General features: G+C 44.9%; 1 protein-coding gene across 1 annotated transcript in view; it reads left to right on the top strand.

Annotated features, from left to right (window-relative positions):
• Positions 1–24,692, top strand: part of LOC121159224 (structural maintenance of chromosomes protein 5-like) — a 75,597-nt gene extending 50,905 nt beyond the window's left edge. The window contains 15 exon segments of the mRNA XM_040984199.1: positions 2,233–2,346; positions 4,681–4,775; positions 5,271–5,403; positions 6,406–6,579; positions 6,654–6,823; positions 10,863–10,986; positions 11,814–11,936; positions 18,081–18,206; positions 20,129–20,185; positions 20,546–20,641; positions 21,054–21,161; positions 21,379–21,498; positions 23,311–23,490; positions 23,575–23,670; positions 24,019–24,692. Coding sequence (XP_040840133.1) covers positions 2,233–2,346; positions 4,681–4,775; positions 5,271–5,403; positions 6,406–6,579; positions 6,654–6,823; positions 10,863–10,986; positions 11,814–11,936; positions 18,081–18,206; positions 20,129–20,185; positions 20,546–20,641; positions 21,054–21,161; positions 21,379–21,498; positions 23,311–23,490; positions 23,575–23,670; positions 24,019–24,162 — 1,860 coding nt within the window. The 3' untranslated portion in view covers positions 24,163–24,692.
• The last annotated feature ends 1,766 nt before the right edge of the window (positions 24,693–26,458 follow it).

The raw sequence follows: 26,458 nt of genomic DNA, 5'->3' as shown, positions 1-26,458 counted from the left end.
TTGTTACAGGTCTCCACTGATATAAAGTCATGTATGACATTATGAAACATAAGACATTGCAGAATCAGATGTGTACAACATTTTCATTTTAAAAATTGTGAAATATCAGCCACCAGATGATCTTGAGTGATCTACTAGATGCATTTGTCTGTGCCTTGCTAGTTTGTCAGTTGGAACTTGGGCTTATACTTTGTTCACTTAGGAGAGGTGGCATTGGAAAGTGGAAGCCACATAACCAACAACATAGCTGAATCGCCCTTCAGGGTGGCAGACCAGACAGTGGGTGCTTTGGGACAAAATGTGAGTCAGTCCAGTGGGAACTGCATCTGGCCAGTGGCCCAAGTGACACCTGCTCAGGTGACTTCTTGAGGACTGTCTACCATCAATTGACTGGGTAGACCATTTACAGAAGACAGGGCCTTGGGTATGCTGGCACGTCAGAGCGTCTCTGATGAATGCACTGGCACAGCTTAAAGGACGACAGCCAGGTCCCATAGCTGAGAAGGAAGCATGTAAGAAGCTGCTTCGGCAGCCTGTGTCAGATGTCACGGTGAGAGAGTCTAGGGGGAGGTCTGGGCCGCAGCCCCCTGCCAGAGCAGATCCTGGAGAATGCTGGATCCCTCCACACCATCAGATCTGAGCTGCAGGCTTCAGTGTGGCCCGGCCTAGCCAGCGTGGGTGCTTGTGCAAGAGACCACTAGGCCAGGGCTTGCTCTCGCTCTTTCTGCCTCTGGGTGACTTCTGACAGTCACGTGGGGGTTACTTTTGGGGTCACTCTTACCCATTTGATGATAGTAAATACCCACTCCCATTCTGTTGCATTTGCATTGTTCCTTTCAGTAGAGTAATGTACTAAAATAAAATTGATTAAACACTGCATATTCAATGTTTATATTTAAATCATGGTGCATTTTGGGTTTAAATTTTTTTCCTTAATATTGGTTAACACTTATGTGCAGTTTTAAAATTTTATTATTACTGTTTCTTATTGTTTTGTCTCAACGCATCCACATTTAGTCCTGTAATGTGTATGAGTTTCCTGTGTCCATCTCACAGATGGAATAATCTGAAGCTTTCTGGGATTGCAGTACTGCCTGGTCAATAGCACATACAGGATTGGAAAGGATGTGATTTTGACCCCAGAAACTTCTCTCTTTAACTATTGCACTTTGGCCCCGGTGTGATAGTTTAGTAGGTAAATCCTTGCCTTGGGCACACTGCAATTTCATATGGGCGCCGGTTCTAATCCTGGCTGCTCCACTTCCCATCCAGCTCCCTGCTTGTGGCCTGGGAAAGCAGTCGAGGATGGCCCAAAGCCTTGGGACCCTGCACCCCTGTGGGAGATCCGGAAGAGGTTCTAACTCCTGGCTCCTGGCTTCGGGTTCGCTCAGCTCTGTCTGCTGCTGCCACTTGGGGAGTGAAACAGTGGGTGGAAGAACTTTCTGTCTATGACTTTCTAATAGAAATAAATAACTGTTCAAAATTCCACAGTTAGCAATTTTGTGTGCCTCTGTTGGTGGGGCTTTCTCATTCTTTGCTTTTCAGCGTATGGCTACCGGTCCGCACCAAATCGTTGGTAGTACTCTCTCTGAGACGGTGTCTCCTGAGCTGGTGACACGTTTAGTAGCGTTGCTCCTCATATGCAGACATTGACAGGTGATGGCTCCAAGGTGCGCAGGCCTCAGTCCCAGTGGAGCTGGCAAGCCTCCTGGGTAGAGCTGCTGTCCTGCCCAGTCCTGCCCTGCTCGTTGGTTTGAGAAGTGAGTCTGTTTCTGCCTCTCTCACCCTCTCCCGCTCTATGCATGGATCTCACTCTGGCTTTTAAGTAAAAAGAAGAAAACATTTTGTAAAACCTGAAGTTATCTTGGAGATTAAGAAAAAAAAATGTTTAAAATTTGGCAAAAATGAAAAGTGCTTGTACTCTTGTGTCATCGTTTGGAATGCTTTTGGTGTTGAGTGAGCTGAGCAGAAAGGAGCTCAAGTTATGTCTTAGAAGGTATCAGAGTCCCATGCCTCACATGCTGGTCCAGCCGCAGCACCTGGTCACGTGTGCGGGCGCGCCTTCGGGTGGTGTATTCTCCAGGGACCCTTAGGTACACCAAGTTGGCTTTTTTTTTTTTTTTGCTTTCCCTTTCATTATGCGCCAATCTAATTAATTACGTCTGACTTACAGGGGAGCATGGTTGATTGATTTTGTTTCGTGCAGGTAACTTATCTTTTTTATTTTTGTAGATCAATATGAAAGATAATAAAAATGCCAAGTATATTGAGAATCATATTTCATCAAATGACTTGAGAACCTTTGTATTTGAGAGTCGAGAAGATATGGAAGTTTTCCTCAAAGAGGCAAGTTCACCAACCTGACACTTGTTCACCTGGCACTTCTCAGTACTCGAATCTACCTTGAGCAGAGCCAGCAGAGGTGGTGCATCACTGCTGGACCTCTGTGTGCACATCAGTCAGTTCTGCTCTGTTCTTTCCTCTTTGCCATGATGTGGGTATGGACTTATTCTGTAAAAGCAAACTAGCCCATTAGCATCTGTAACATGTGAAAATAATCATTTGAAATTAGTATGGAAAATAGTTCTGGCCCGTTGCTTTAAGAGAAGGAAACACTGCAGTGATGTGCCTTTGGTTTTGCACATCTCTTTGGAAGTTATTAAATTGAGCTCAGTTTTTTTTAAAGGGGCAGTCTATTTGATGTTATTTCACAGTAATGTAAGTGGAACTTCCTTTCAAAGAATGAGAGTCTTGTATCTGTGTGGCAGATACTGCTGGTAGCTGAAGGCTGCTGTAGCCGTCAGGGCGGTCTGTGTGCTGCCTGACACCTGAGGCCAGAAGTTCCAATTCTGTGACCCCAGGGGCTGGTGGCCACGTCAGAGGCTGGTGGATTCAGAGCAGTGCTGTTACATAGTATAGTTAGGTATTTTTAAATGGGCTTTGAACTTTTGGCTTTTACAAAAAATGATTTGAGATGCAGAGTAACCAGAAGAAAAGGAAGGAAAGAATGAAAGATCTGCAAAGAAGAAACAGATCTTCTCTCAGCAGTTCTGTCCCCAATGGCTGCAGCAGCCAGAACTGGGCAAGTCTGGAGCCAGGAGCTTCTTCCAGGTCTCCCAAAGTCTTGGGCCATTTTTCACTGCTTGCTCACAGCATTGGCAGGGAGCTGGGTTGGAAGTGGGGCAGCTGGAACTCAAAACTGTTGCTCACCTGGGGTACCAGTGCTGCAGGTGAAGGTGGTCCTACTTGGCCGTATCACTGGCCCCTTTCCTTTCGTATTGTCAAATTTGGCAAACAGGAGAAAAGTTTTCAATGTGTCTAACTTTTCCAGTACATTTTTTTTTCCCTATTTAATCTTTTCTGAGTCTCTTGGATCTCTCGGCATTGTTTCTCATACTGGATATTTCTCTTTAATTCTCTTTTGTTCCTTCTCGCTGAAATTCTCAAACATATAACCTCTTTTTTGTTTGCTTCCTTATTTTTTAATTTGTTTCATTTAATGATACAGTTCCATAGGCTCTGGGATTTCCTTTCTTCCTCCCCAACTTCCCTCCCCTTGGCGGGTTCCCCCGTATTATTACGGCAGTGTAGGCCTTCATAAACAGTCCTGAGTCTGTCATTCTGCTCTTTGCCCTTTTCCTGATGTGGCGCATAAACTCAGCTCGCGTCGTTCTCTCGCAGATGGCGCCTCTCTCCACCATCAGCGTATGTTTCTGGCATCTCTGATGACTTCAGATGATGTCTTTAAAGATTTGTCCAGGCTTGGCTGTTGGCCCAGCACTTCAGATGCCTCCTGGATTCCTTGTCAAAATGTTTGGGTTCAAGTCCCAGCTTGGCTCCCATTTCCAACTTCTTGACTAAATTTTACCCTGGGAGTCTGCAGACACTGGCTCATGGACGTGGGTCCCTGCCACCCGTGTGTGAGGTCAGGTTGAATTTGACTCAGATGTGACTGTTCCTGGGGAGTAAAACCAGCAGGTGAACTGTGTGTTTTCTCTGGGTGTCTCCTTCATCTTGTTACCTTTCACGTAAATAAAATTAGAACTTTTCTTAAGGTCTGGAATTTGTAAAAAGTTTAGCTCAGTGCAAGATGAGCTGCCAATATTTGGGCCATTTCTGTTCTGTATCATTTTGAAGTAAGTCTCATTCTGTTTGATCTGAAAGTATCTTAGTATATACCTCTGAAAGCAATGAACTTTAAAAAAAAATGTAGTTACAGTATCGTATCACAGTAAGTTTCTTAACATTACCATCAAATATCCAATGGTCCAATTTCTGATTGTCCCATGAATAGCAGTAGGAATATAGTAACTTTGGAAATCGTCTTCCTTTCTTCCTCTGTTTCTTTCTTTATTTGAAAGCCTGAGAGATATAGACAAACTTTAATCTCCCAACTGCTGGTTCGTTTCTCAAGTGCCCACAGTAGCTGGGACTGCAGCGACCAAAGCCAGGACCCAGGGGTTCAGTCCAGCTTGCCCCCAAGGGGGACAGTGATTCAGACACGTGAATCAGCACGCGCTGCCTGCCAGGGTATACGTTAGCAGAGAACTGGATCAGAGCCAGGACTTGAACCATGCACTCCCAGGGGGCTACAGGTCTCACTGGGGGATCACAGCTGCTGCCCAGACCTCCTGCCTCTGGAGGGCGTGTGTCCCAGTGTGTGCCTTTCTCATTCCTCAGGTCCATGACAATAAAAAGCTAATAGTGAATGCTGTCATTGCTCCCAGGAGCTCACACACAGCCAGGCTGCCCTCGAGACCGCTCAACAAACTCAAGTGAGTATTAAATCATTTGGTCTTTTAAATATGTCTGAATAAATTCTTTCTCACATATGTTTATTATAAGGTGTAGTGCTTTTAAAAAAAGAAAACTTTGTACCCAAGAGCATGAGTGTCCGTGTAGACGCGCCCTCCTGGTGTGTAGTTAGTGTCCGTGTATGATGGAGGTGTCGAGCAAAACTATATTGAACCGTTTACTACATAGCAGAAAAATAGTTGGTAAGCTAATGGGAAAATGAAGTGATAAATCATTGCTTTCTAAAGCTAAGTAATTTCTAAAGGACCAACTAAAAATTGTTATCTTAGCTCCATGTCTAAGTAGGAATTCAAAATATACAAGCAACAGAAGAAGTTAAAAAAAGCAATTTACTATTTAGAAGGTGGATAATATGAAATGTATTTAAATATTTAAAAAGCTGTGGCCACTTTTCAGTCTTGGCTTTTTTTCTGATTTCTCGAGAACTGAAGTCAAACTGAGTCTCACTTTTTCAGGCAATACGGGTTTATCTCTTACCTACGAGAGCTGTTCAATGCACCAGACCTGGTCATGAGCTACCTTTGCTACCAGTATCACATCCATGAAGTCCCCGTGGGAACCGAAAGGACGAGAGAACAGATCGAGCGGGTAGGAAGGCACTGGCTCACTGACACGAGTCTGTTTTATTGAAACGCCTTATCTTACTTAAAGTTCAGCCTGAAGTGGCCAGGAATTTTTAAAAGTATATTATCCTGCTATTTTTAATAAGACACCAATAGTGAGTCTTGGCTAATATTTGACGATAGGAGGGATATAGAGATAAGAATGGGTACTTATGTCTTTTAAGATAACTGAGTACTGTTTAGATTCTGCTTTGCTTAATAATCCTGTGTAAACCTATGTCAGATTCATACATTCCAGATTATCTTGCAGAAAAACTGTAGTTTAGAATGGAAGGCAGTGGGACCTGGTGTGGTAGCCTAGCGGCTCAACTCCTCGCTCTGCTTGTGCTGGGATCCCATATGGGCACTGATTCGTTTCCCAGCTGCGCAACTTCCCATCCAGCCCCCTGCCTGTGGCCTGGGAAAGCAGTTGAGGATGACTCAAGGCTTTGGGACCCTGCACCCCTGTGGGAGACCCGGAAGAGGTTCCTGGTTCCCGGCGTCGGATTGGCGCAGTACCGGCCGTTGCAGCTCACTTGGGGAATGAATCATCGGACGGAAGATCTTCCTCTCTGTCTCTCCTCCTCTCTGTATATCTGACTTTCCATTAAATAAATAAATCTTTAAAAAAAGATTATATCTTACGCTACAAAACTCCTAAAAGATTTGAAAAAATTCAAACAATTTTAAATCTCCTTCGCATGAAAAATGTTTTCATTAAGTAGTTAACAAAATATATGGGAAGTGCTTGCGAAGCTGCATGTTTGGGCCGTAGAAATGAAGAGCGTGCACGAGGAGTACGGGCTCCCGCCGTTGTCTCAGTGATGGCATTAGCGGTGCTTGAAAGCATAACGTGTATCTAGAGTGCTTCGTACTTATCTAGACTCTGAACTAAACCTGCTTTGTGTTTGTAATTCTTTAGTCCTTTAAAACATGTTTTAATTGTTATTACATGTACTTTAACGTCAGTGCTTGTTTTGCATTGTAGGTAATACAAGAAACTCGACTGCAACAATTTTATACAGCAGAAGAAAACTATGTGGTGAAAACATCTTTCTATTCGAACAAGCTTATTTCCAGTAATACGGCCCTGAAAGAGGCCCAGTTCCTCACCGTGACTGTGGACCTGGAGCAGAGGAGGCATTTGGAGGAGCAGCTAAAGGTTGGTGAATTTGACTGGGCTGTTACACATGTGAGCTGTGTTTCAGATGTACTAACAGTTTTGAATTTCCATAGGAAATTACTATGAAGTTGCAGTCTGTGGAGTCAGAATTGACTGGCTTGTGTGAGAAAAGCAAGCTCCTGGAATGCAGAGATAATGACCTGAGACAGAAGAAGAAGGGGCTGCTTGAGAGAAAGACCAAGAAGAGGCAGCTGGAGCAGAAGATCAAGTCCAAGCAGGGAAGGTATTTTGCGGACTGTGTGGGGAGCGTGCGAAACCCTGAGCGCAGTGTCGTCTCTCTGGTGCCTGACCACATCCACACTAATGTTGAAGTAGTTTTTCATTAAACCCTGCTCGTCCTGCCCATGATTGTAAACGTGATTTTAGTCAGTATGTCAAGGCGAGAGGGGTGTCGAGTGGTGCTGTCTGCTGTCAGCTCCTCAGTCCTTGGGCACCTTTATGTGCCTAAAAGAACGGAGATCTCAAATCCTGCTTCTATGGATTGCAGCTGTTGCTGTTTACCACAATGTCCATGGTAGTGCTCATTTATCAGAAAATAGTAAACTTATTGTGTTTAACAGAAAATAGTTACGAAAAATAACTGTACCAAAAGTGTTGTCCAAAGAATGGAACTGTGTCAGGTTTCTGCAGCAATCCTCAGGTGGGGGCTGGAGGTTTCCCGGAGCTGCCTGTGTGTTCAGTGTGTGGTGTGTCCGGTGTGCGGTGAGATGGAGGAGTTGAGCCCTCACACAGAGCTGCCATTATGAAAAGGAGGAATACTGTGGAGACCTTTTAGATAGCTGTATTTACTCTTTTACCATCACAACAAAACTTGTGAAAATATAGTTTGTTAAAGTTTAATTACAGTATGGAATCTTAAGTCATGTCAGTGGACTTATGTTAGCATCCATTGTGGTTTACATTTTTTGAAAAGATTTATTTATTTATCTGAGAAGCATGGTGACAGAGGCAGGGACAGAGAGCATGAAGTTCTTCAGTATGCTCATTCACCCCCAAGATGGTTGCAACATTCAAGTCTGGGCCATGGACGCCACGGTCGCAGTAACTTGGAGCATCTTCACGGTCCCCCGAGGCACGTTAGCCGGAAGCTGAAGCAGAAGCAGGTAGCCCGACTCAGGCTGGTGCTCCAGTGTGGCACGTGAGCATTGCAGTCAGCAGCTGCATGTGCTGTGCCACAGTGGTGGCTTCCATGCGACGTGAATGGCGATCTGTCTTTTTTTTAACATGTATTTTAATTTTTACTAGAAGGACAGATTTACAAAGAGGAGAGAAAGATCTCACATCTGCTGGTTTACTCCCCATGTGGCCCTGAGGGTCAAAGCTGAGCCAATATGAACTAGGGCCCAGGAGCTTCTACCGGGTCTCCCATATGAGTGCAGGGTCCTAAGGCTTTGGGCCATCGAGTGTCTTAGACCACGAGCTGAGAGCTGGAAGGCCAGTGGAGCAATTGGGACACGAGCTGGCACCCTTATGGTGTAAAGGAAGAAGCATACCAACTAGGAGGTGCTAAGCCAACAGAAGCCCCTAAGTGAATGTTTTACCCATAATGCTTTTGTTACATCCTGCATTATAATATTATTTAAAGCATGTGGATAAATGATTCCATCAAAATTGTTAAGTTGGAAAGTTGTTGGGCTTTCTGCGTCAGATAACAAATTTTGTAGAATTCTGGTTTTTATCTAAAAGATTGAATTAATCAGTGGTAATAAATATCAGCAGCTCTGTTCGTTGAAGTGACAGGCTCACTTCATCTCTTCTTGGAGAAAGAAAAATGACCAAACACTCTGACTTATCTAGTTGTCATTTCTCAAGTAGAGATAGTATTCTAGGAGAAGCTTCTAATGCAGCTTCCAAATGGCTCAGCCCAGCAGTTGTCCTGGAGAGCCATTCCCAGCTGCCCCCAGCCATCCCCCAGCCTCTCCCCAGCCGCTCCTCAGGCAGACCCCAGCTGCCCCCAGCCATCCCCCAGCCGCTCCCCAGCCTCTCCCCAGGCTCTCCCCAGCCGCTCCCCAGGTGTCCCCAGCTGCTCCCCAGGTGGTCCTGGCTTGCTGTTAGAAGGAAGCACTGAAGATGCTTCTCCCAGTGCGTGCTGACGAAGGGCTCAGTGGCTGCTGCTGCGCTGTGATCCTGCTCTGTTGATTAGCTTTGCCTTGTGCTGTTACTGGCCAGGACACAGAGCACAGTGAGAGGGGAGCCTAAGGCAGGCCTAGCCTCACGAATCGCCCTGAAACGCCAGTGGACATCCTAGGGCTTTGTGCACTGCGCTTGCGTGTCCGTGCCCAGTGAGTTTGAAATGGTAGGAAGCAGGTGCAGACAAAGCCGCCAGCTCTGGAGGAAAGCAGTAAGGGATAGAAGGTTTTGCTGATTTTGTAGAATAGGGTTTTGAATTTAGCTATGTTACAGAAATTGGAATGTATGTGATAGAATAAGAGCTAGTAGAATTTGTCGTATAGGGAAAAGTACTCTTTTTTTCGATGCCTTTCCCATATCCTGTCATGACACAGCTCAGTCCTTTTGGTTGTCACTGCTTTGTAACTGCTTGTCTGTTCTATAAACGTGGTGATTAGGACACATACCTTTAGTCACAGGTGGCCGTTCATTGGTTTGAATGGATATATGCTCACTTTGTTCTGCCTGCCTGTTAACTCTTACTCAAAGCATGAATTATGTACTTTGGTTGCATAGCAAATCTAACTTTCTAGAATTAATTTCAACTTTACACTTTTTTCTTGAATTTGAACTAATCATTTACTTCTCTTAAGTCTTGTACAAAGCACATAGCCTTTCTGGAGAAGCACTGTACATTTTTGCAGGAAAGCTGTTTAAAGCACCTGCTCTCACACACTGCGCTTTTCCTGCCTCTGTTCACTTTGGTCTCTGGCAGGACTTCCTAGCACTACTCTCAAGACTAGTTCAAGGGGTTTTTTTAGACTAGCTTTTATAATTATTCAGATTCTGTCTTGTTCGGTGCATTCCAGCTCTCGCCTCGCTCAGTCCTCGCGTGTTTCCTGCATTGTCATTCGCGTTTATCACTGCTTCCATCCTCCGCCCTGCACACCAGCTTCCCGTGCTAGCCCGGGCGCTGCCCCACCTCACGTCTGAGCGCCTTGGTCAGCGTGGAGCCCAGCCTTCTGCTGATGCAGACTCGGGAAGGCGGAGGGTAGCTGGCTGCTCACCAGGTCTCAGCTCCTGGTTAACACTCCGTCGGCTCACCAGGTCTCAGCTCCTGGCTAACACTCAGTCGGCTCACCAGGTCTCAGCTCCTGGTTAACACTCGGTCGGCTCACCAGGTCTCAGCTCCTGGTTAACACTCAGTCGGCTCACCAGGTCTCAGCTCCTGGTTAACACTCGGTCGGCTCACCAGGTCTCAGCTCCTGGTTAACACTCGGTCGGCTCACCAGGTCTCAGCTCCTGGTTAACACTCAGTCGGCTTTGTTCTTGGCCTTTGCAGGTGTTTGGCCAGTAAACTTGGGGACGACTTTGTCCTCAATCATTCCATCACTCTCTATCCCTTCCCTCCCCGAGTCCCTTCTGCTTCTGTGTAAATTAATGTTTTGCAAAAGGAACCTAATATTTTTAAATTATTGTGTTGTGCTTTATTTTCATTTTTTACCTAGTTGATCAAGGCTGTGTTTCATAGTAACAACAGAGAAGGCTTACATTTGTTAGTTATGGGCTAGCCGTTGTACTGAGTATGTTGTAGTCTTCACAGCCCCATAGGGAAGTACTCTTAATTTTTTTTCTAAGATGTATTTATTTTTTTACATTGTTATTGGAAAGTCAGATATACAGAGAGGACGAGATACTGAGAGAAAGATCTTCCGTCTGTTGGTTCACTCCCCAAGTGACTGCAACGGCTGGAGTTGAGCCAGTCAGGAGCCAGGAGATTCTTCCAGGTCTCCCACAGGGGTGCAGGGTCCCAAGGCTTTGGGCTGTCCTCGACTGCTTTCCCAGGCCACAGGCAGGGGCTGGATGGGAAGTGGGGCCGCCAGGACACAAACCAGTGCCCATTCAGGATCTCGGCACTTGCAAGGTGTGGACATTAGCCGCTGGACTAGCACTTCAGGCCCAGGGAGGTACTCTTACTTTCTGCAGTCCACAGATGAGGAAACCGAAGCATAGGAGACTGCTGTCCGTGTCTGACAGTGGCACTGCCATTGGAGCAGGCTGGAACACTGTCTAACCCTGCCCAGAGCTGCGGGCCCTGAGCGTCTGTAATCATGTCTGACTCTGAACCCTTCAATGTTGTGTCTGTTGTGCAGCTTAAAGCTGATGGAACAGGACACCTGCAACCTGAAAGAGGAAGAACAAAAAGTGGCCACCAAAATCAAAGAAATAAATATTCAAAAGGCAAAACTTGTTACTGAATTAACAAACCTAATGAAGGTAAGGGACATTTTCTTGATTTTAGCAATTTTTTATTGCAAGTAATTCAGATAGTCAAATCTATTTTTTTGTTGGTCTTTTTTTTTTTTTCAAAAGTTAACTTTAGTTATTTATTTTAAAAGTAGCAAGAGAGAGAATGGCGGAGACAGGGTGGGAGGCACTCTGTCGGCAGATTGACTCCCTAAATGGCTGCATGACTGTGGCCTGCGGGCTGGCCTTGCCTGAGCCAGGAGCCCAGAACTTCTCCCAGCTCTACCACGTATGTGGGAGGGCCATCCTCAGCTGCTTTCCCAGGAGAGTTAGAGCAAAGCTGGGACACCAGCTGCTGCCCACATGGGGTGCTGGCATCACGGGCAGTGGCTTACCCTACTCTGCCACAGTGGTAGTCCCTGAGAGATGTTTTATTCCTTATTGGAGGGAAGATTGTGATGAAGAAATTTGGTGTTTTAGTTATATAGGTGAGAAATTTTTGTCATCAGTTTTAGTTTGCTCAGTTACTGAAATTTTCTCATTAGATTAAAAGCGTTGATTAGATTATTTTATTCCAGATAACTTTTAAAAAGCAGGAAGATTCTGTCAGAGTTGCCTTTGTGGCACTGCAGATTAAGCTGCCGGTTGGGCCCCTGGCTGTACAGCTGCTGGCTCGAGGGCTGGCCCCTGGCCGGAGCTGGCAATGGCTGACTTCTACTTTAATGCTATATAAGAGAATTTCATTCATGAGAGGGAATGTCATTTTTGTGGATTACATGATTTATAATTTAACTTATTTTAGAAGTTTCTCATAACTCTTAAACACAAAACTATTACGGATGCCCCCCCCCACTTAGATTTGTACTTCGTTGCACAAACAAAAAGTTGGTTTAATTCTTCAAAATACTACAATGATCTCTGAGAAGAATAAATTAGAATCGGATTATATGGCTGTGTCATCACAACTACGCCTCACTGAGGTAAGATGTGTGCTTTTATTTCTGGTGGAGATTCAAGCTTCCGGTCAGTTTGAAAACACTTCATATATATCCCCACTTGCAATACAGTTTGTTGTTGTATGCAGTTGAATTTACAAACTTAATGCATACAGCTGCTGACAACGTAAACTTGAGGTCACATTAGAGCAGCTCGGTAACCTTGACAATTGAATCTGTTAATATCTGTGAATTGATAAATATCAGATAGCGTGTAGCGGGAAGAAAGTATGATAGACCAGATTAATTTAGAACCCAGGAACGAACTGGTAATGAGATCCTTTGGATTTCTCAAATTATTTCCATAAAATAAAAATACAGTTAGCGTTATTGACATCCATAAACTAACGGACAGCATGTACCAACAAGTAACTTTTAAGGCCTCCTCATCATTTTCTTACAGTATTGCTACGATGTTGACCATTGGAAGTTAAGTGGTGAACTTGACTAGTTAAGATCTTAGACTGCTCTAATGAGGGAGGAGCTGCAGGGCCACAGGGCCACAGACTCTTCTTGCACTTCCGACCAGCTGGCTGTGGATCCAGAGGCCCATGACATTCTCAGAAACACCCTGGGTGAAGGACTGTAGCTTTGTTATAAAGGGTACAAATCAGAACTGTTCAGATGCAGAGAAGCCTGGAAGGAGGAAGCGCAGAGTCTGCCCCTTCCCCGTGGAGCAAAGTGTAGCCCTCCTGTCCCGTCTGTGTAGCCAACAAGGACACTCAACCAAGTTGTGTTGCACAGGGATTCTGTTGCGGCCCTATCATGCAGGCTGCTTGATTGGATCATTGTCCATGTGATTAAGGTCTGGTTCCAGTTCTTTCCCAGATTTCATGAATTTAGACTGATAACAGTTTCAGTGACCCAGCACTTTAATCATAGCGTTTATCTTTGTCACCATTGCCCACTGATATTTTGATTCATAGTCTTAGCATGAACTCAGATGTGATCCAAGGGACTGTGAATGACAAAGGCTCTGCTATCACTCAATTTCATGAGTTTTAGAATAAAAGTCAACTGAATTCCTTTTTGTGTGGCAGCTGGAAACTCTAAAATAGAAGTGGGTGAGTTATAGCAGCCCCAGTAGTAGCAGCAAGGCTATGGTGATATCACCAAGGAGGAGGTTAGAGAACCCGAGATCAGGATGCCCGGATGTTCTCATCTGCAGTGGGAGGAGGCCTTGGTTAAGTATAGAACGCTCAGCACACCAATCTGAGTGCTGGACGCTAGCAGGCAGCCTATGGACTCCAGAGAATTGGGAGAGTGCTGGAGCGGTCCGGCATTGCAAATTGGCAGGTCAATTGAACCTTCTTTGTGGAACAAAGCTAATTCTTGAGAAGTAGAGCCAAATGGTAGTTAATGGAGACAATAAAATGTGTACTGTGTTGTACCGTGCCTGACAGTGTTAACTAAAGCAGAACTCTAAAATGTGCAACAAGGGGAACAAGCAAGGTAAAATAGATTGTTTGCTGACTTGCCGTGTATACATATTATGGATAAATAAAAGAATATTGCTTCAGGTTAGGTGCTTTGGGAGAAGGAAATACAGGAGAATTTGAATAATATTTACAATAGGGACCCAGTAGATAGTACCTCTTACAGACCTGGTAGGGACATAACAATATTCTATGCATAATACCTCCGGTAATATTCTTATATCATGGATAACTTTTAGAATAAAAAATAAAATCCTTATTATATAACCCACCATAAACATACCAGGTGGCAGAGCAGTAAAATGCCTCACATTGAGTAGTATCAGCCCTTTATGCCCATGACCATCTGAGTACATCCACTTAAATGAATTCTGCCCTTGGTGCCCATGTCCATCTGAGTACATCTCAGTAAGAGAATTCTGCCCCTTGGCGCCCATGTCCATCTGAGTACATCCCAGTAAGAGGATTCTGCCCTTGGTGCCCATGTCCATCAGAGGACATCCATTTAAATGGATTCTGCCCCTTGGTGCCCATGTCCATGTGAGTACATCCAGTTAAATGGATTCTTCCCTTGGTCCCCAAGTCCCTCTGAGTACATCCAGTTAGATGGATTCAGCCCCTTGGTGCCCATGTCCATGTGAGTTGTTGAGTTAAATGTATTCCACCCCTTGGTGCACATATCCATCTGAATACATTCTGTTAATTGGATTCAGTGCTGGGTGCCCATGTCAATCTGAGTACATCCAGTTAAATGTATTTTTCCCCTTTTGTGCCCATGTCAATCTGTGATCTTTAGTTAAATGGATTCTGCCCCTTGGTGCCCATGTGCATCTGAGTACTTCTAGGCAAATGGGTCATGCCTCGTGGTGCCCATGTCCATCTCAATACATGCAGTTAAAAGGATTCTGTTCTCGGTTCCCATGTCCATCTGATTACATCCAGTTAAATGGATTCTTCCATTGGTGCCCAAGTCCATCTGAGTACATCCAGTTAAATGGATTCAGCCCCTTGATGCCCATGTCCATGTGAGTGCTTGAGTTAAATGGGTTCCACCCCTTGGTGCACATATCCATCTGAATACATTCTGTTAAATGGATTCAGTGCTGGGTGCCCATGTCAATCTGAGCACATCCAGTTATATTGATTCTGCCCCTTTCGTGCCCATGTCCATTGAGGACATCCCGTTAAATGGATTCTGCCCCTTGGTGCCCATGCCCATCTGCGTACATCCAGTGAAATGAATTCGGCCCCTTGATGCCCATGTCCAACTGAGTACATCCAGTTAAATGGATTCTGCCCCTTGGTGCCCATGTGCATTTGAATACATCCAGTTAAATGGACTCGGCCCCTTGGTGCCCATGTCCATCTGAGTACATCCAGTTTAATGGATTTTGCCCTTGGTGCCCATGGCCTTCTGAATGCATCCCAGTTAGAGGATTTAGCCGCTTGGTGCCCATGTCCATCTGAGTATTTGAGTTAAATTGATTCAGCCCCTTGGTGCCCATGTCCATCTGAGTGCATCCAGTTAAATGGATTCTGCCCTTGGTGCCCATGTCCATCTGCGTGCTTGAGTGCAATTCCCAACCCTGCTCCTGACTGACGCTCCTGCTAAGGTGCAATCTGGGAGGCATGAGGAGGTGACTAAGCTAGTGAAAATCCTGCACAGCATTACAATGAATCTCTGGCTCCAACTCGTGTGTTCTTCATGTAGCCTCTGTTCTTCTTCTTTACTTCTACTGTCCCACTTTCTACTCTTAAGATTTTACTTCTTCCTATCCCACCAAAATTCAGTTATAGAACACTGACTTTCAGAAGTGACAACTAAGGTTAGATATCGTTTATTTGAAATGTTTAACCTTAGAAGTGATTATGTTTTTTTGGTTTAATGGGTATTCGCATATTGTAATGAAATTATTGCCTGATGAGCCTGAAATTTCAATATAAAATTGGTGTTTTCACGGTACCCTATACACATCTCGCGGGCAGTTTTATGTAATGTGTTAGTATGCCTGGTTTGACTGTGGCCTGTCTCATCAAATCAGGTATTAACACCCAGAAGTTTAGGATTTTCGGATTACATATGGTCAAATTGCTATTTGCAGTTTAAAATTGACTGAATTAGAAGTTTTCATCTTGTGTGGTATTCTGAATTTCATATATTGGGCATTAAAATTTAAAGTAATGTGTTTTCAGACTTAAGAGTTGATGTTTGACTATTAGAAGTTTATGTACCATAAAGTTAATTCTATTCTTAATAGAAAGTGATTTTCGTTTAGTTGGACTCTTAAATGAACTTATAAAAATATTTAATGTTTCATTTTTAAAATTCTACAAGTAATTCTCACTTCTACCAGAAGAGGGCCTTTTTAGAACAGCTTTTCCTTGCTCCATGTCAAAGGTATTTCTGTGTATCTTCCTGTGTGGTTTTTGTGACAACTGAACTTCCTCAAAAAGCATTTCAGAGTGAAAATTTTACTTACTAATTTCTTCCATGACTTATGCCTACAAAGTAATCTTTTTTGAGCTGCTGATTTGGGCTGTTGGGAAGGCTGTAAATCTTGCCTTGTTCCCTGTGATGTCTTCAACAGATGGACTGTGTTGTTGATTAACTGCAGAAGGCTAGATTCCAAGGAGAAATACAAACTTTCTCACCAGCTTCACTTGATGGGACTCTAGTTGAGTACACCTTGTTTCTGCCGCTGCCAGCCAAAACGAAGGTTCAACGAGAACTATCGTTTAAAAAAAAAAGGCCTGGTTCAGTGGCTCAATTGGTTAATCCTCCCCTTTCCAGTGTAGGGATCCCATAAGGACACCAGTTTGTGTCTGAGCTGCTACACTTCCCGTTCAGCTCCCTCCCTGCTTGTGGCCTGGAAAAGCGAAAGAGGATGGCCCAAAGCCTTGGCACCCTGCACCCATGTGGGAGACACAAAAGAGGCTCCAGCCTCCTGGCTTCAAACTGGTTCAGCTCCAGCCATAATAGCCACTGATTCTTTCTGTAAACTTGACTTTGCAATAAAAATAATTACATCTTTTAAAAAAATTTATTGGAAAGTCAGATATAGAGAGGAGACAGAGAGAAAGATCTTCCACCACTGATTCACTCCCCAAGCAGCTGCAATGCCTGAGCTTCAGCAGACTGAATCCAGGAGCCTGAAGCCTCTTCTGGGTCTCCCACACAGTTGTCGTGTCCCAAGGCTTTGGGCCATCTTCGACTACTTTCCCACAAACAGGGAACTGGATGGGGAAGTAGGTAAGGCTGCTAGGATTAGAACTGGAGCCCATACAGAATCTTGGCGCATGCGAGGTGAGTGCTTTAGCAGCTAGGCTGCTGCGCTGGGCCCAGAATAACTAAATTTTTGTAATAAAAAACCAAAAATACAAACAGGTGCTATATGAAGAGGTATACATGAATTTAAAGAACATTTTATCATGTCACCAAGTAGAAAGAAATTGTTGAATGAGGTTTTGTGTTAACTCCAGAGCTTCAAAGATTAAAGTCATTGACAGTATATTTCCTGTAATGCTCTAATACTTCGCTTTCGCAAGCGTAAGAGGAACAGGAAGCGAACTAGGAGGTAGGAGGGTGTCTAGTTGCTGTGGAGCGTCCCTGAGTGTGCTGGTCCTCCGAGGGCAGTCCAGTGTTGCCGACTGGCAGGCCACACCGTTTTCTCCTCTCTGTCTCAGGCTGTGGGGACTGAGGAGTTCATGCGAGAAAACTCTTTTCAGTTATGTGTTCTCTAATTGAGCGAGTCTTGGAGACTCCTGTGCCTTGATGTTATTCATTGTTTATCCCTGGAATGCCTTTGTTGCTGCTGCTCTAGTGCTCTGTACAGTTCTCGTGGCTCCATGACCAGTCTCCTGTGCTGCACGTGGGCTGTGTTCAGACTCACGCCATCGAGGTGCATCGTGCCTGTCAGCAGGCCTGGGTAGAACTGTGACAGCCTCTAACTGCATGCATGTGCAGAGAGATGGTTTAGCTTTTTAGTCTTTTAAAGTATAAAATGGGACTAACATCATGGTACAGTGTTGTGAGGAATAGTAGTAACACTAGCAGTGATAGCAGAGTCTCACTGAAAGCCTGCAGCTGGCTGGGAGCCAGCAGTGAGTGAGAGCCTGCAGCTGGCTGGGAGCTGGCAATGAGAGCCTGCAGCTGGCTGGGAGCTGGCAGTGAGAGCCTGCAGCTGGCTGGGAGCCGGCAGTGAGAGCCTGCAGCTGGCTGGGAGCTGGCAGTGACTGTGACTTCTGCCTTGCCATGGGTCCTGTGTGATCTCCTTCCTCACCATCTCAGTCCAAGGTGGTGCAGGCACTACTAGGTGCCCGTTCATTGGTGAAGGCGTGGCTAGGTGGGTCAGTGCAGGGGAGCTGCGTGGGCAGCCGTTGGACACCGCTGAGCTGCCACATCTGAGGCTTTGTTAGAGCAGAACAGAACATGGCTTAGGGAGCGTTCGGAAGGTTCCCTTCAGAGATCTCAGGGAATCAAGAGTTGGGTTACTGTGTGCTACAATATTCCAAGGTTTAAGTTCAAATCAGCTTTTAAAGTATTTAAAGTATTTATGATTTGATATTTGGTTTCCCGTGAGCATGGTGTTGATGATTATTATAACCAGAACTCAGTGATGTATTTGGTGATGTAATAGCATAGCTCTGATTTACCTGTGACATTGAACTTGTACATTTCTTGTTCTTACTACAGCAGCGTTATGGTGAGCTGGATGAGAGCAGACAGAGGTTACTGCAGAAGTGCAAGGAGCTGATGAAGAGAGCCCGGCAGGTGTGCGACCTGGGTGCCGAGCAGACTGTGTCCCCCGAGTACCAGACAGTAAGTATGGCGGATGTGGACGCTCTGAGCAGGGCCCGGCGAGCGCGGCTAAAACACGGCAACTCAGTGTGGGGGGAAGTAGTTTTGCTTAACAGATTTTATGTGTTTCATTTACATTTGCCCACTATTTTTACTGCTTAATACTAAAAGTCTTAAAACACGGAACTCACTTTATAAAAACATATCTTAAGATTAGTTCCTTTGGGGAAAGTGGGCTTTTCACCCAAAGGTGTAAATTCCTGGGTAAATTTGAGTGATACCTGGGGTGAGAGGAAAGGTGAAAATGGTTTTCAGGAACTTGGGGGTTCAGCGGGGCTGGATATTCAACTGTAGCATCTCTGAAGAAAGGAGGAAAGAAAGGTTTTTTTCCGGTGTATTTTCTATTCCGACATAGCACTCAGTCAAGCTGGAGTCATGCCCTTCAGCCGGCATTCCAGCTGATGTGAGGAACCCTGGGCTTCGGGCTTCGTCTGTCACGTGGGGAGGTGAACGTGCCGCCGTGCTTACTCAGGAGAAAGGGGATACATAATTAGAAGTTAATTTGAAACTATTTGGTATTTTATTTTTTATTTTAATTTTACATATCTATTTCAGTAGATAATAAAGTCTCTACTAAAGATGAAAACAACTGGAAAAAAGAATAATGCAGATTATGATTTTCGTATTCTTAAATCCAAGAAGCCAAGATTGGAGCGATGGGAGACATAGCAGGGACTCGGTAGATGCCTCTAGAACTAACTGTGGGATGTATTCCCATGATAACACTAGATCTTTTGTGAAGTGCATTGTGTTAAGCATAAAATAAATAAAGTTTAGTATCATAGCTATTTTTTTCTGAATACAGGGTGATTCATCCTTGATAATTTCTTCTACTTTAGAAAATAATATTTCATTAAATAAATTGATTATTGCTGTGTAATAGATATTGAATGAGACAGACATATTTCCTCGTCTACTGAAATTTGCATTCTAGTAAGGAGGACGGGGCTGACCAAAACACAGAAAGCCGAATAGGGTATGTTCCGAGGTGCGAGATGCCAAGGAGAGGAGCGACGGGGTGAGAAGTTGAGAGAAGTCAGTGTGGCTGTTAGGCAATGGCATGCAGTGAGTTTGCTGATGCGTTTCAGGTTAGGGCCGTCTCAGTGGGAATGAAAACTGCACAGACAGAGAGCAAAACCCTCGAGGGGCGCGTGGAGATGAAGAGAATCCACAGAGGGAGGAGGAGAGCGCTCTTACTAACACTTGAGTTTAGACAAAGGTGTTCTGTGTGGAGAGCGGAGTGGGGTGGGACAAAGGACACCGTGCACTACGTTATTTCCTTGGCCCACCAACAATTTATTGTTTCATTGGTTGGCGTGGCAACCATGAAGGCCTGGAGAGAAGTTGACATACTTCAGGTTGCTTTCATTGACAAAGCCAACGAGATCTGTTGAGGTGTTGGAAGCGAGCAGGCTGAGGGAGAGAAATCCTCTGAGTGTTTCAGCTGAACGGGTAGTGCGGAGGGGTGGATCTTGCTTCCAGTGGGAAGTGGGCAAGTGGAATGAAGGTTCCTTTTGTGTGTGATGGAAGGTATCTAGCAGAGTTCCGTGAGGGTAACTGTGTGTCGGACACATACACCACAAGGCGACAAACACCGAGAGGTTAATGTCCTGTGTCAGCCTTTTCCAGGGACTCGTGTCTTGTAGTCCGTGGACGTTGCTGCTTGTGCTATGCAAAACGGTGTGTGCTGCCCTTCCCTCAGGACAGGCTCTGTTCCGACTGGTCTCTGTGGCGTGGGCTCAGAAGGTAGCACTGTGGTGACTTTCTGCTGGCACATTGGATTCTTAGGATGCTTTTTACTTCTTCATAAGTGCAGTGTCAAGTTCTAACTTCTTGCTCTCTTTCAATGCCCCACATACTCTGGACCCATTCTACCAATTCAGCAAGTACCTACCATTCCAAATGGACACAGCTCCTCACCCCCATGGTATGCAGTACTCGTTCTTTCTCCAACTTCTGCTCGCCCCTCCGCTTTGCTTGACCGCCTGAGTCTCCTGTAGCCTTGACTGCTCTGCTTTCCCAGATTCTGTAGTATGTGTTAGCTCCTGCTGACTTAATGCTCCCCAGTAACACATTGCCTTCCGTGCTGTGTAGTGTATCCACTCGGTCTTCTCTCTGAGTAAAGTTAAGCTTTTTGGAGGCACAAGATCCTGCTTATAATGACTCTGTCTCCCTGAGTGCTAGCATGTAGTTGGGCAGATAGCTACTTATTCAGCAGGTTATTGTTACTTATTTTAGTTATTTGAATGGAACTGCTTTTCCTTATAGTATCTATAGTAACTTTTTTCTTTTTGGTGTAGGCTTTCCAAGATCTTCCAAACACCTTGGATGAAATTGATGCTTTGTTGACCGAAGAAAGATCGAGAGCATCCTGCTTCACGGGCCTGAATCCTACAGTATGCCTCTTTGTGTGCTCCCGCCCCGTAGCTGATGTCACCTGCACACACGGTTCCCCTAGTGCTCGCCTCCCACTCTGTACTAGAGCGCTTGGTAATAATAAGCTAGACAGCAGGAACAATGTGCTTTAAATGCCAGAATCTGAATCGATTAGAATTTTAAATAGATTCCTGCTAAGGAACACAGTGTTCCGTGCTTTTTCTTTACAAAAAGAATACTTAGGCTGACCTGAAACCCTGCCATGTCTGCTTTCCCTCCTCCCCTCCCAGAGTATAGAAATGACGTTTGCAGTGTGTAATAAGAACATATTAATTGGATCCGTACAGTGCAACACAATTGGCATCTTCAGGTCATATTTGGATTTATGTAAGAATTTAAATAATTTTGTCCTTTGTTGGATTTGTGTTAAAGCAAGTGGTTGAAGAATACATGAAAAGAGAAGAAGAAATCGAGCAGTTAACTGAGGAACTACAGGGAAAGAGAATTGAACTGGATAAATACAGGGAGAGCATCTCCCAGGTAATTGTTTAGCTTTTGTCTCTCTCTGTCATGTTTGTTGTTAATGGTACGAGAATATAGAATAATGCAAGATAGAGTGAATGCTCCTGGGGTAAAGGTGTGCACTCATTGAGCAGGTTAACACGGAAACAAAATGTAGTCTATATGAAGTCTTTTTTTTAACAGAGTGTAATACAATACTTCCCTTAAATTATGTTTATGTTACTTTTATTTTTAGGTAAAAGAAAGGTGGCTTAATCCTTTAAAGGAGCTGGTAGAAAAAATTAATGAAAAATTCAGCAATTTTTTTAGTTCTATGCAATGTGCTGGTGAAGTGGATCTCCATACAGAAAATGAGGTAAAATTATACTTGAAATGTATTCTGGGTAGGCAATTTTAATTATGTACTAAAAGCAAATTATTTAGTTATTTTGCATTTGTAAATTATTTAGTTATTTTGCGTTTGTTTCTGAAGACTTTGCTTACTAGAAAATTACTCAAAGGAAGAAATGCCTGTAGGATTCCATTAGGGTCATTTTTTTTTCTTTTCCTGTTTTAAATCAGTGACTAATACCTTACTAGTAACTCCTTATGTTTCTGTTTTGAGTAGTGGCTGCTCATCTGTGTTGGACAAAGGCATTACTCTGTAAAGCAACCATTGTTGAAGGAGGAAGAGTTGTAAGCTAGCTAACATAACTGAAACACACTTAGGAAACCAATGTGCTTTTTAAAATTTATTTATTCTATTCAAAAAGCAGAATTTACAGAGAGAGAAGGACAGTCGGGGAGACAGAATAATCCTCCAGTCAATGGTTCACTCCCCAAATGGCCATAACTAGTGACCTGAGCTGATCAGATCAGAGGCCAGGAGCCAGTAACCCTCTGCATCTCCCACATGGTGCAACGTGGCAAAGCCTTGGGCCATTCTTTGGTGCTTTCCCAGTCCATAAGCAGAGAGCTGCATTGGAAGGGAAGCAGCAGGGCCCGAACCAGTGCTGAAGTGGGCTGCTGGCACCATGGGGCAGGGGATTAGCATTCAACCAAAGACACAGGGAAAACCTGCCCTCAGCAGTGGAACCCAGAGCTGCTTTGCAGTGTCATGCAGCATGGTGTACCAGGTGTGCTTGTTGCCTTCACCTCTGGCTTACAAACCAGACATTCTGCTCTGAATGTGTTAGCTGTGCCTGGATCCATGGGATCTACCTGGAATGTGTTAGCTGTGCCTGAGTGGATCCTTGGGATCTACCTGGACTGTGTTAGCTGTGCCTGAGTGGATCCATGGGATCTACTCTGAATGTGTTAGCTGTGCCTGAGTGGATCCATGGGATCTTTACAGCTTTTGGACCGTAACTGCTTGGCTAATATTTTACTGCTTTACACGAGCTGGTACCGCTAAGTTTTAAGTTGTTTTTTCCTATTAAAAAAAAAAAAAAACTTTGGGCCCAGCGTGGTGGCGCAAGTGGTTAAGGTCCTCACCTTGCACGCCCGGGATCCCATATGGGCGCTGGTTCTAATCCCAGCAGCCCCACTTCCCTTCCAGCTCCCTGCCTGTGGCCCGGGAAAGCAGCAGAGGACAGCCCAAGGCTTTGGGACCCTGCACCCGCGTGGGAGACCCGGAAGAGGCTCCTGGCTTCGGTCCGGCATAGCATCGGCCATTGCGCTCACTTGGGGAGTGAATCATTGGACGGAAGATCTTCCTCTTTGTCTCTCCTCTCTGTATATCCGCCTTTCCAATGAAAAAATAATAAAAATAAATCTTAAAAAAAAAAAAACTTATTTGAGGAGAGTGGAAAGGGATATCCCTTTGCCTGTAGAACTGTGTTATGAAAAAGCAAAAATTCTAAAAAATAGAAATTTTCATTTGAAAGGTGCAGTTACAGAGAAACAGAGAGAGTTCTTGTGTCTGCTGGTTCATTCCCAGGGACTGCAGTGGTCAGGATTGGGCCAGGACGAAGCCAGGAGCTTGGACCCTGTGCAGGTTCCCCACCGGCTGCCGACTTGGGCTGCCTTCTGCCTTCCCGGGGCCATAAAGTTGAACAGTTGGGATTCTGCATCTGCAGCTGCCAAGCCCACTGCATCTGCTCTTGGAATTGATTATTCAGTCTCTTCAGCAAGGATTAAAGTAGCTGAAGAAACTGTCATTTTTCATCACTTTTTCAATGTTTTACAGGAAGACTATGACAAATACGGAATTCGTATTAGAGTCAAGTTTCGCAGTAGTACTCAGCTGCATGAATTAACTCCTCACCATCAAAGTGGAGGTGAAAGAAGTGTTTCTACTATGCTGTACCTGATGGCACTTCAAGAGCTGAACAGGTGTCCATTCAGAGTATTTGACCAAATTAACCAGGTAGAGCAATGGTTCTTTTGTTTTTAAGTCTTACTGTATGCTGTAGTAAGTTTAACTGCATTCAGTGTCTTTGTCCTTGTTTAGGGAATGGACCCCATCAATGAACGGAGAGTATTTGAAATCATTGTAAATACTGCCTGTAAAGAGAACACGTCTCAGTACTTCTTCATTACACCAAAGGTAGGCCCTAAGCGATCTAAAGTGTAACTCCAGTCTCCCCTGGGCTGACCCATCAGCTGACACCTCCCGGAAAGGCACTAAGAATACCGTAATAACACGTGTACTGATGAGGGGAGTGCGTTCCCATGAGAAGGGCGCATGCTATTCTGTAGGCGCGAGGAGCCCCCTTGGCCTGGGAGGTGCATCACTGCTGTGGGCTGGATTCCCACGGTACTGCATCAGGTGATGCTCACAGCACGGCAAGGTTGTGTTGGAGAGCTTCAGAGCACCTGTTAAGGATATACGCGTTTGAATGCATAGATGTACACTCAGAAGAGCGTAAGTGACATTTTGTCTGTTTCAATATAGCTCCTGCAGAATCTTCCTTACTCGGAGAAGATGACGGTGTTGTTTGTCTACAACGGGCCACACATGCTGGAGCCGAGCAAGTGGAACTTGAAGGCTTTCCAAAGACGGCGGCGGCGCATCACATTCACTCAGCCTGCTCAGTAAGAGGCAAAGGGAGGGAACTTTGGAATTTTCTGTAAAATTCTGTTTGTAAGTATGGATCAGCTGAATAAAAGTTAGGTAATTTGTTACAAGTTAAATATGGGTTATTTTTGGAAACCTCCTTCTAGATGCAAACAGGGTGATGAGCTGGACACCATGGCTTCTGGAACATTGTCTGGTGGTAAAAGTCTTTGGTTTGGGTTCAGTTTGATTTCTTTACGCTCTGTGTGTCATTGGATTCCCATTTTTGAAACATTTAATATTGCAGATCAAAGGTATATACATCAAGGGTGTCAGTCGTAAGAAGTGTACTTGCCACGGTGGCCTGGCTCAGCGAGGAGTGGTGTGGGCCGCTCAGCGCCCCGTGGTCTGTGTCTCGATTCCTCATTTCCTCCCAGTGTTACGTTTACATTTGAATTATTGATATGGACATGTCTAATGTATAGTAATAATTTATGACAAATTAGTCATTTCTTCCTGTTAAAAAAAGATTACTTTTTCTGCACTAGGAGATAAGAATTGTATAGGCCTTTAAGACAAGTTTTGCAAAACTTAATGCTACAATTGTATTGGTTTTTCAAAGGCAAAGAAAACACTGGGTTCAGAAATAGTAGCAAGACTTCCTTGAAAGGTCAAAGGTGGCCACTAAATGATGCAGAATATGGCCAAAGGGTCGACAGAGTATAATCAGGTGACAAGGGCTTTGTAAAGTTGGGAATTTTGTTTTTTAGTTTAAAGTCAATTGTATTTTACAAGTTAAATTTCTAGAAGCATTTTTATAATTTTTAGAAAGATTTTTCATAAGATTTCTTAGACTGGTTACTGCAGTTTATGTTTGAGATTTCTCAGCGCTGTGTACTGACGGGGGACGGGGCAGCACTGGTGGACTCAGAACCAAAATGCTGTTTGAGCATGAGTTTCTAGATCCTTCTTGCAGCGCGAATCTGCGCAGCAAGAGTCCTTCCAGCGTGAGAGAGCTGGAGGAGAAAAAATATGCATGTTTTGAGTTACACTAATTAAAAGTGCCAAACAAATTGTATTCTCTTAAAAAGGAAATCTTAAGGATGTGAGTCACTCCAGTCATGCCTTTCTCTGAGCAGTGGATCAGATCTGTACCAGATGTGACAAAGTATTTTTTCGACTTGCTCACCTGAATAAATTGAAAAATTATATTCAGTTCACGTTTGTATATTTTCAAATAGTCATTGAAATTTATTCTTATTGCGTGGCTAGACCCAAGCCCGGGCCGGGAAGAGGGGCGGGGCTGATGCTCGGGGACGTGACCCCTGGCAACATGGCTGCTGCCAGGGTCCCCAGGCTCGGCCAAGTTCGTCTCCCGGAATGCAACCAGCAGTCTTCACGCCCACTCGGAAGGCTGCTTCGGGGAGGCTGGACCCCCCACGCGTGGCCCTTTTCCGGCTTAGCGTGGTAGCACAGGTACAGCTAGCTGACACCTGGGCCAGTGGCGCTAGGGGTATGGCTAGACCCAAGCCTGGGCCAGGAAGAGGGGCGGGGCTGACGCTCGGGGACGTGACCCCTGGCAACATGGCTGCTGCCAGGGTCCCCAGGCTCAGCCAAGTTCATCTCCCAGAATGCAACCAGCAGTGTTCACGCCCACTCGGAAGGCTGCTTCAGGGCGGCCAGTGCGCCAGTTGGCGCCAGGCTTCGCCTGCTGGCCACCCTGCCAGGGAGCCCTGAGAAATTGGTTCTCTGTATGCTGCTCAAGACGGCTTCATGCTGAAGCTATAGCGTTTTGGGGACACCAAGCAACCCTAAAGATTTCCAACGGCTGTAAATCTCCCTCAGATGAATCTGCTGCTATCATGGTTTCACTCCATAAGTTCCGAATGATTGTAACTCCCAATATAATGCCAATTCCTTACGATACACAGTAACTGGGTGGGAACACAGAGAAATCTCTCATTTCCCTTGAAAAAGCTAGGAATCCACGTAGTGTAACCTGCAGCAACTAGATAAGTATCTTAAAGTTGATAGATCCAGACCAGCATTAGACAACAGCAAAAGCTAAAATGACACACAGGGGAATTAGGAACGACCCAAACAGTCTATTAACAAGTGGTCATATGCACAGAATAGGGGAGAACCCCAGAGCGGAACAGAGGGACTGGAGGAGGCTTATCCCCCACCCATAAGGACTCCCGGACTCCCACCAAGGTCTATCAGAATGGACACAAGAACGTCAACACAACTGCCAAAGAGAACACGGGGATCTGGAATGCCTCCGAATGCTGTGAACCCAGAGGACAGACACCCCCTCTCTTTGGACCAACTACACGAG

The sequence above is a fragment of the Ochotona curzoniae genome, unplaced genomic scaffold (assembly GCF_017591425.1).
Source record: "Ochotona curzoniae isolate NIBS_2020 unplaced genomic scaffold, NIBS_Ocur_1.0 contig_4105, whole genome shotgun sequence".
Lineage (NCBI taxonomy): Eukaryota > Metazoa > Chordata > Mammalia > Lagomorpha > Ochotonidae > Ochotona > Ochotona curzoniae.
Note: the sequence above shows the minus strand (reverse complement) of the source record. Positions and strands in the feature narration are given on the sequence as shown.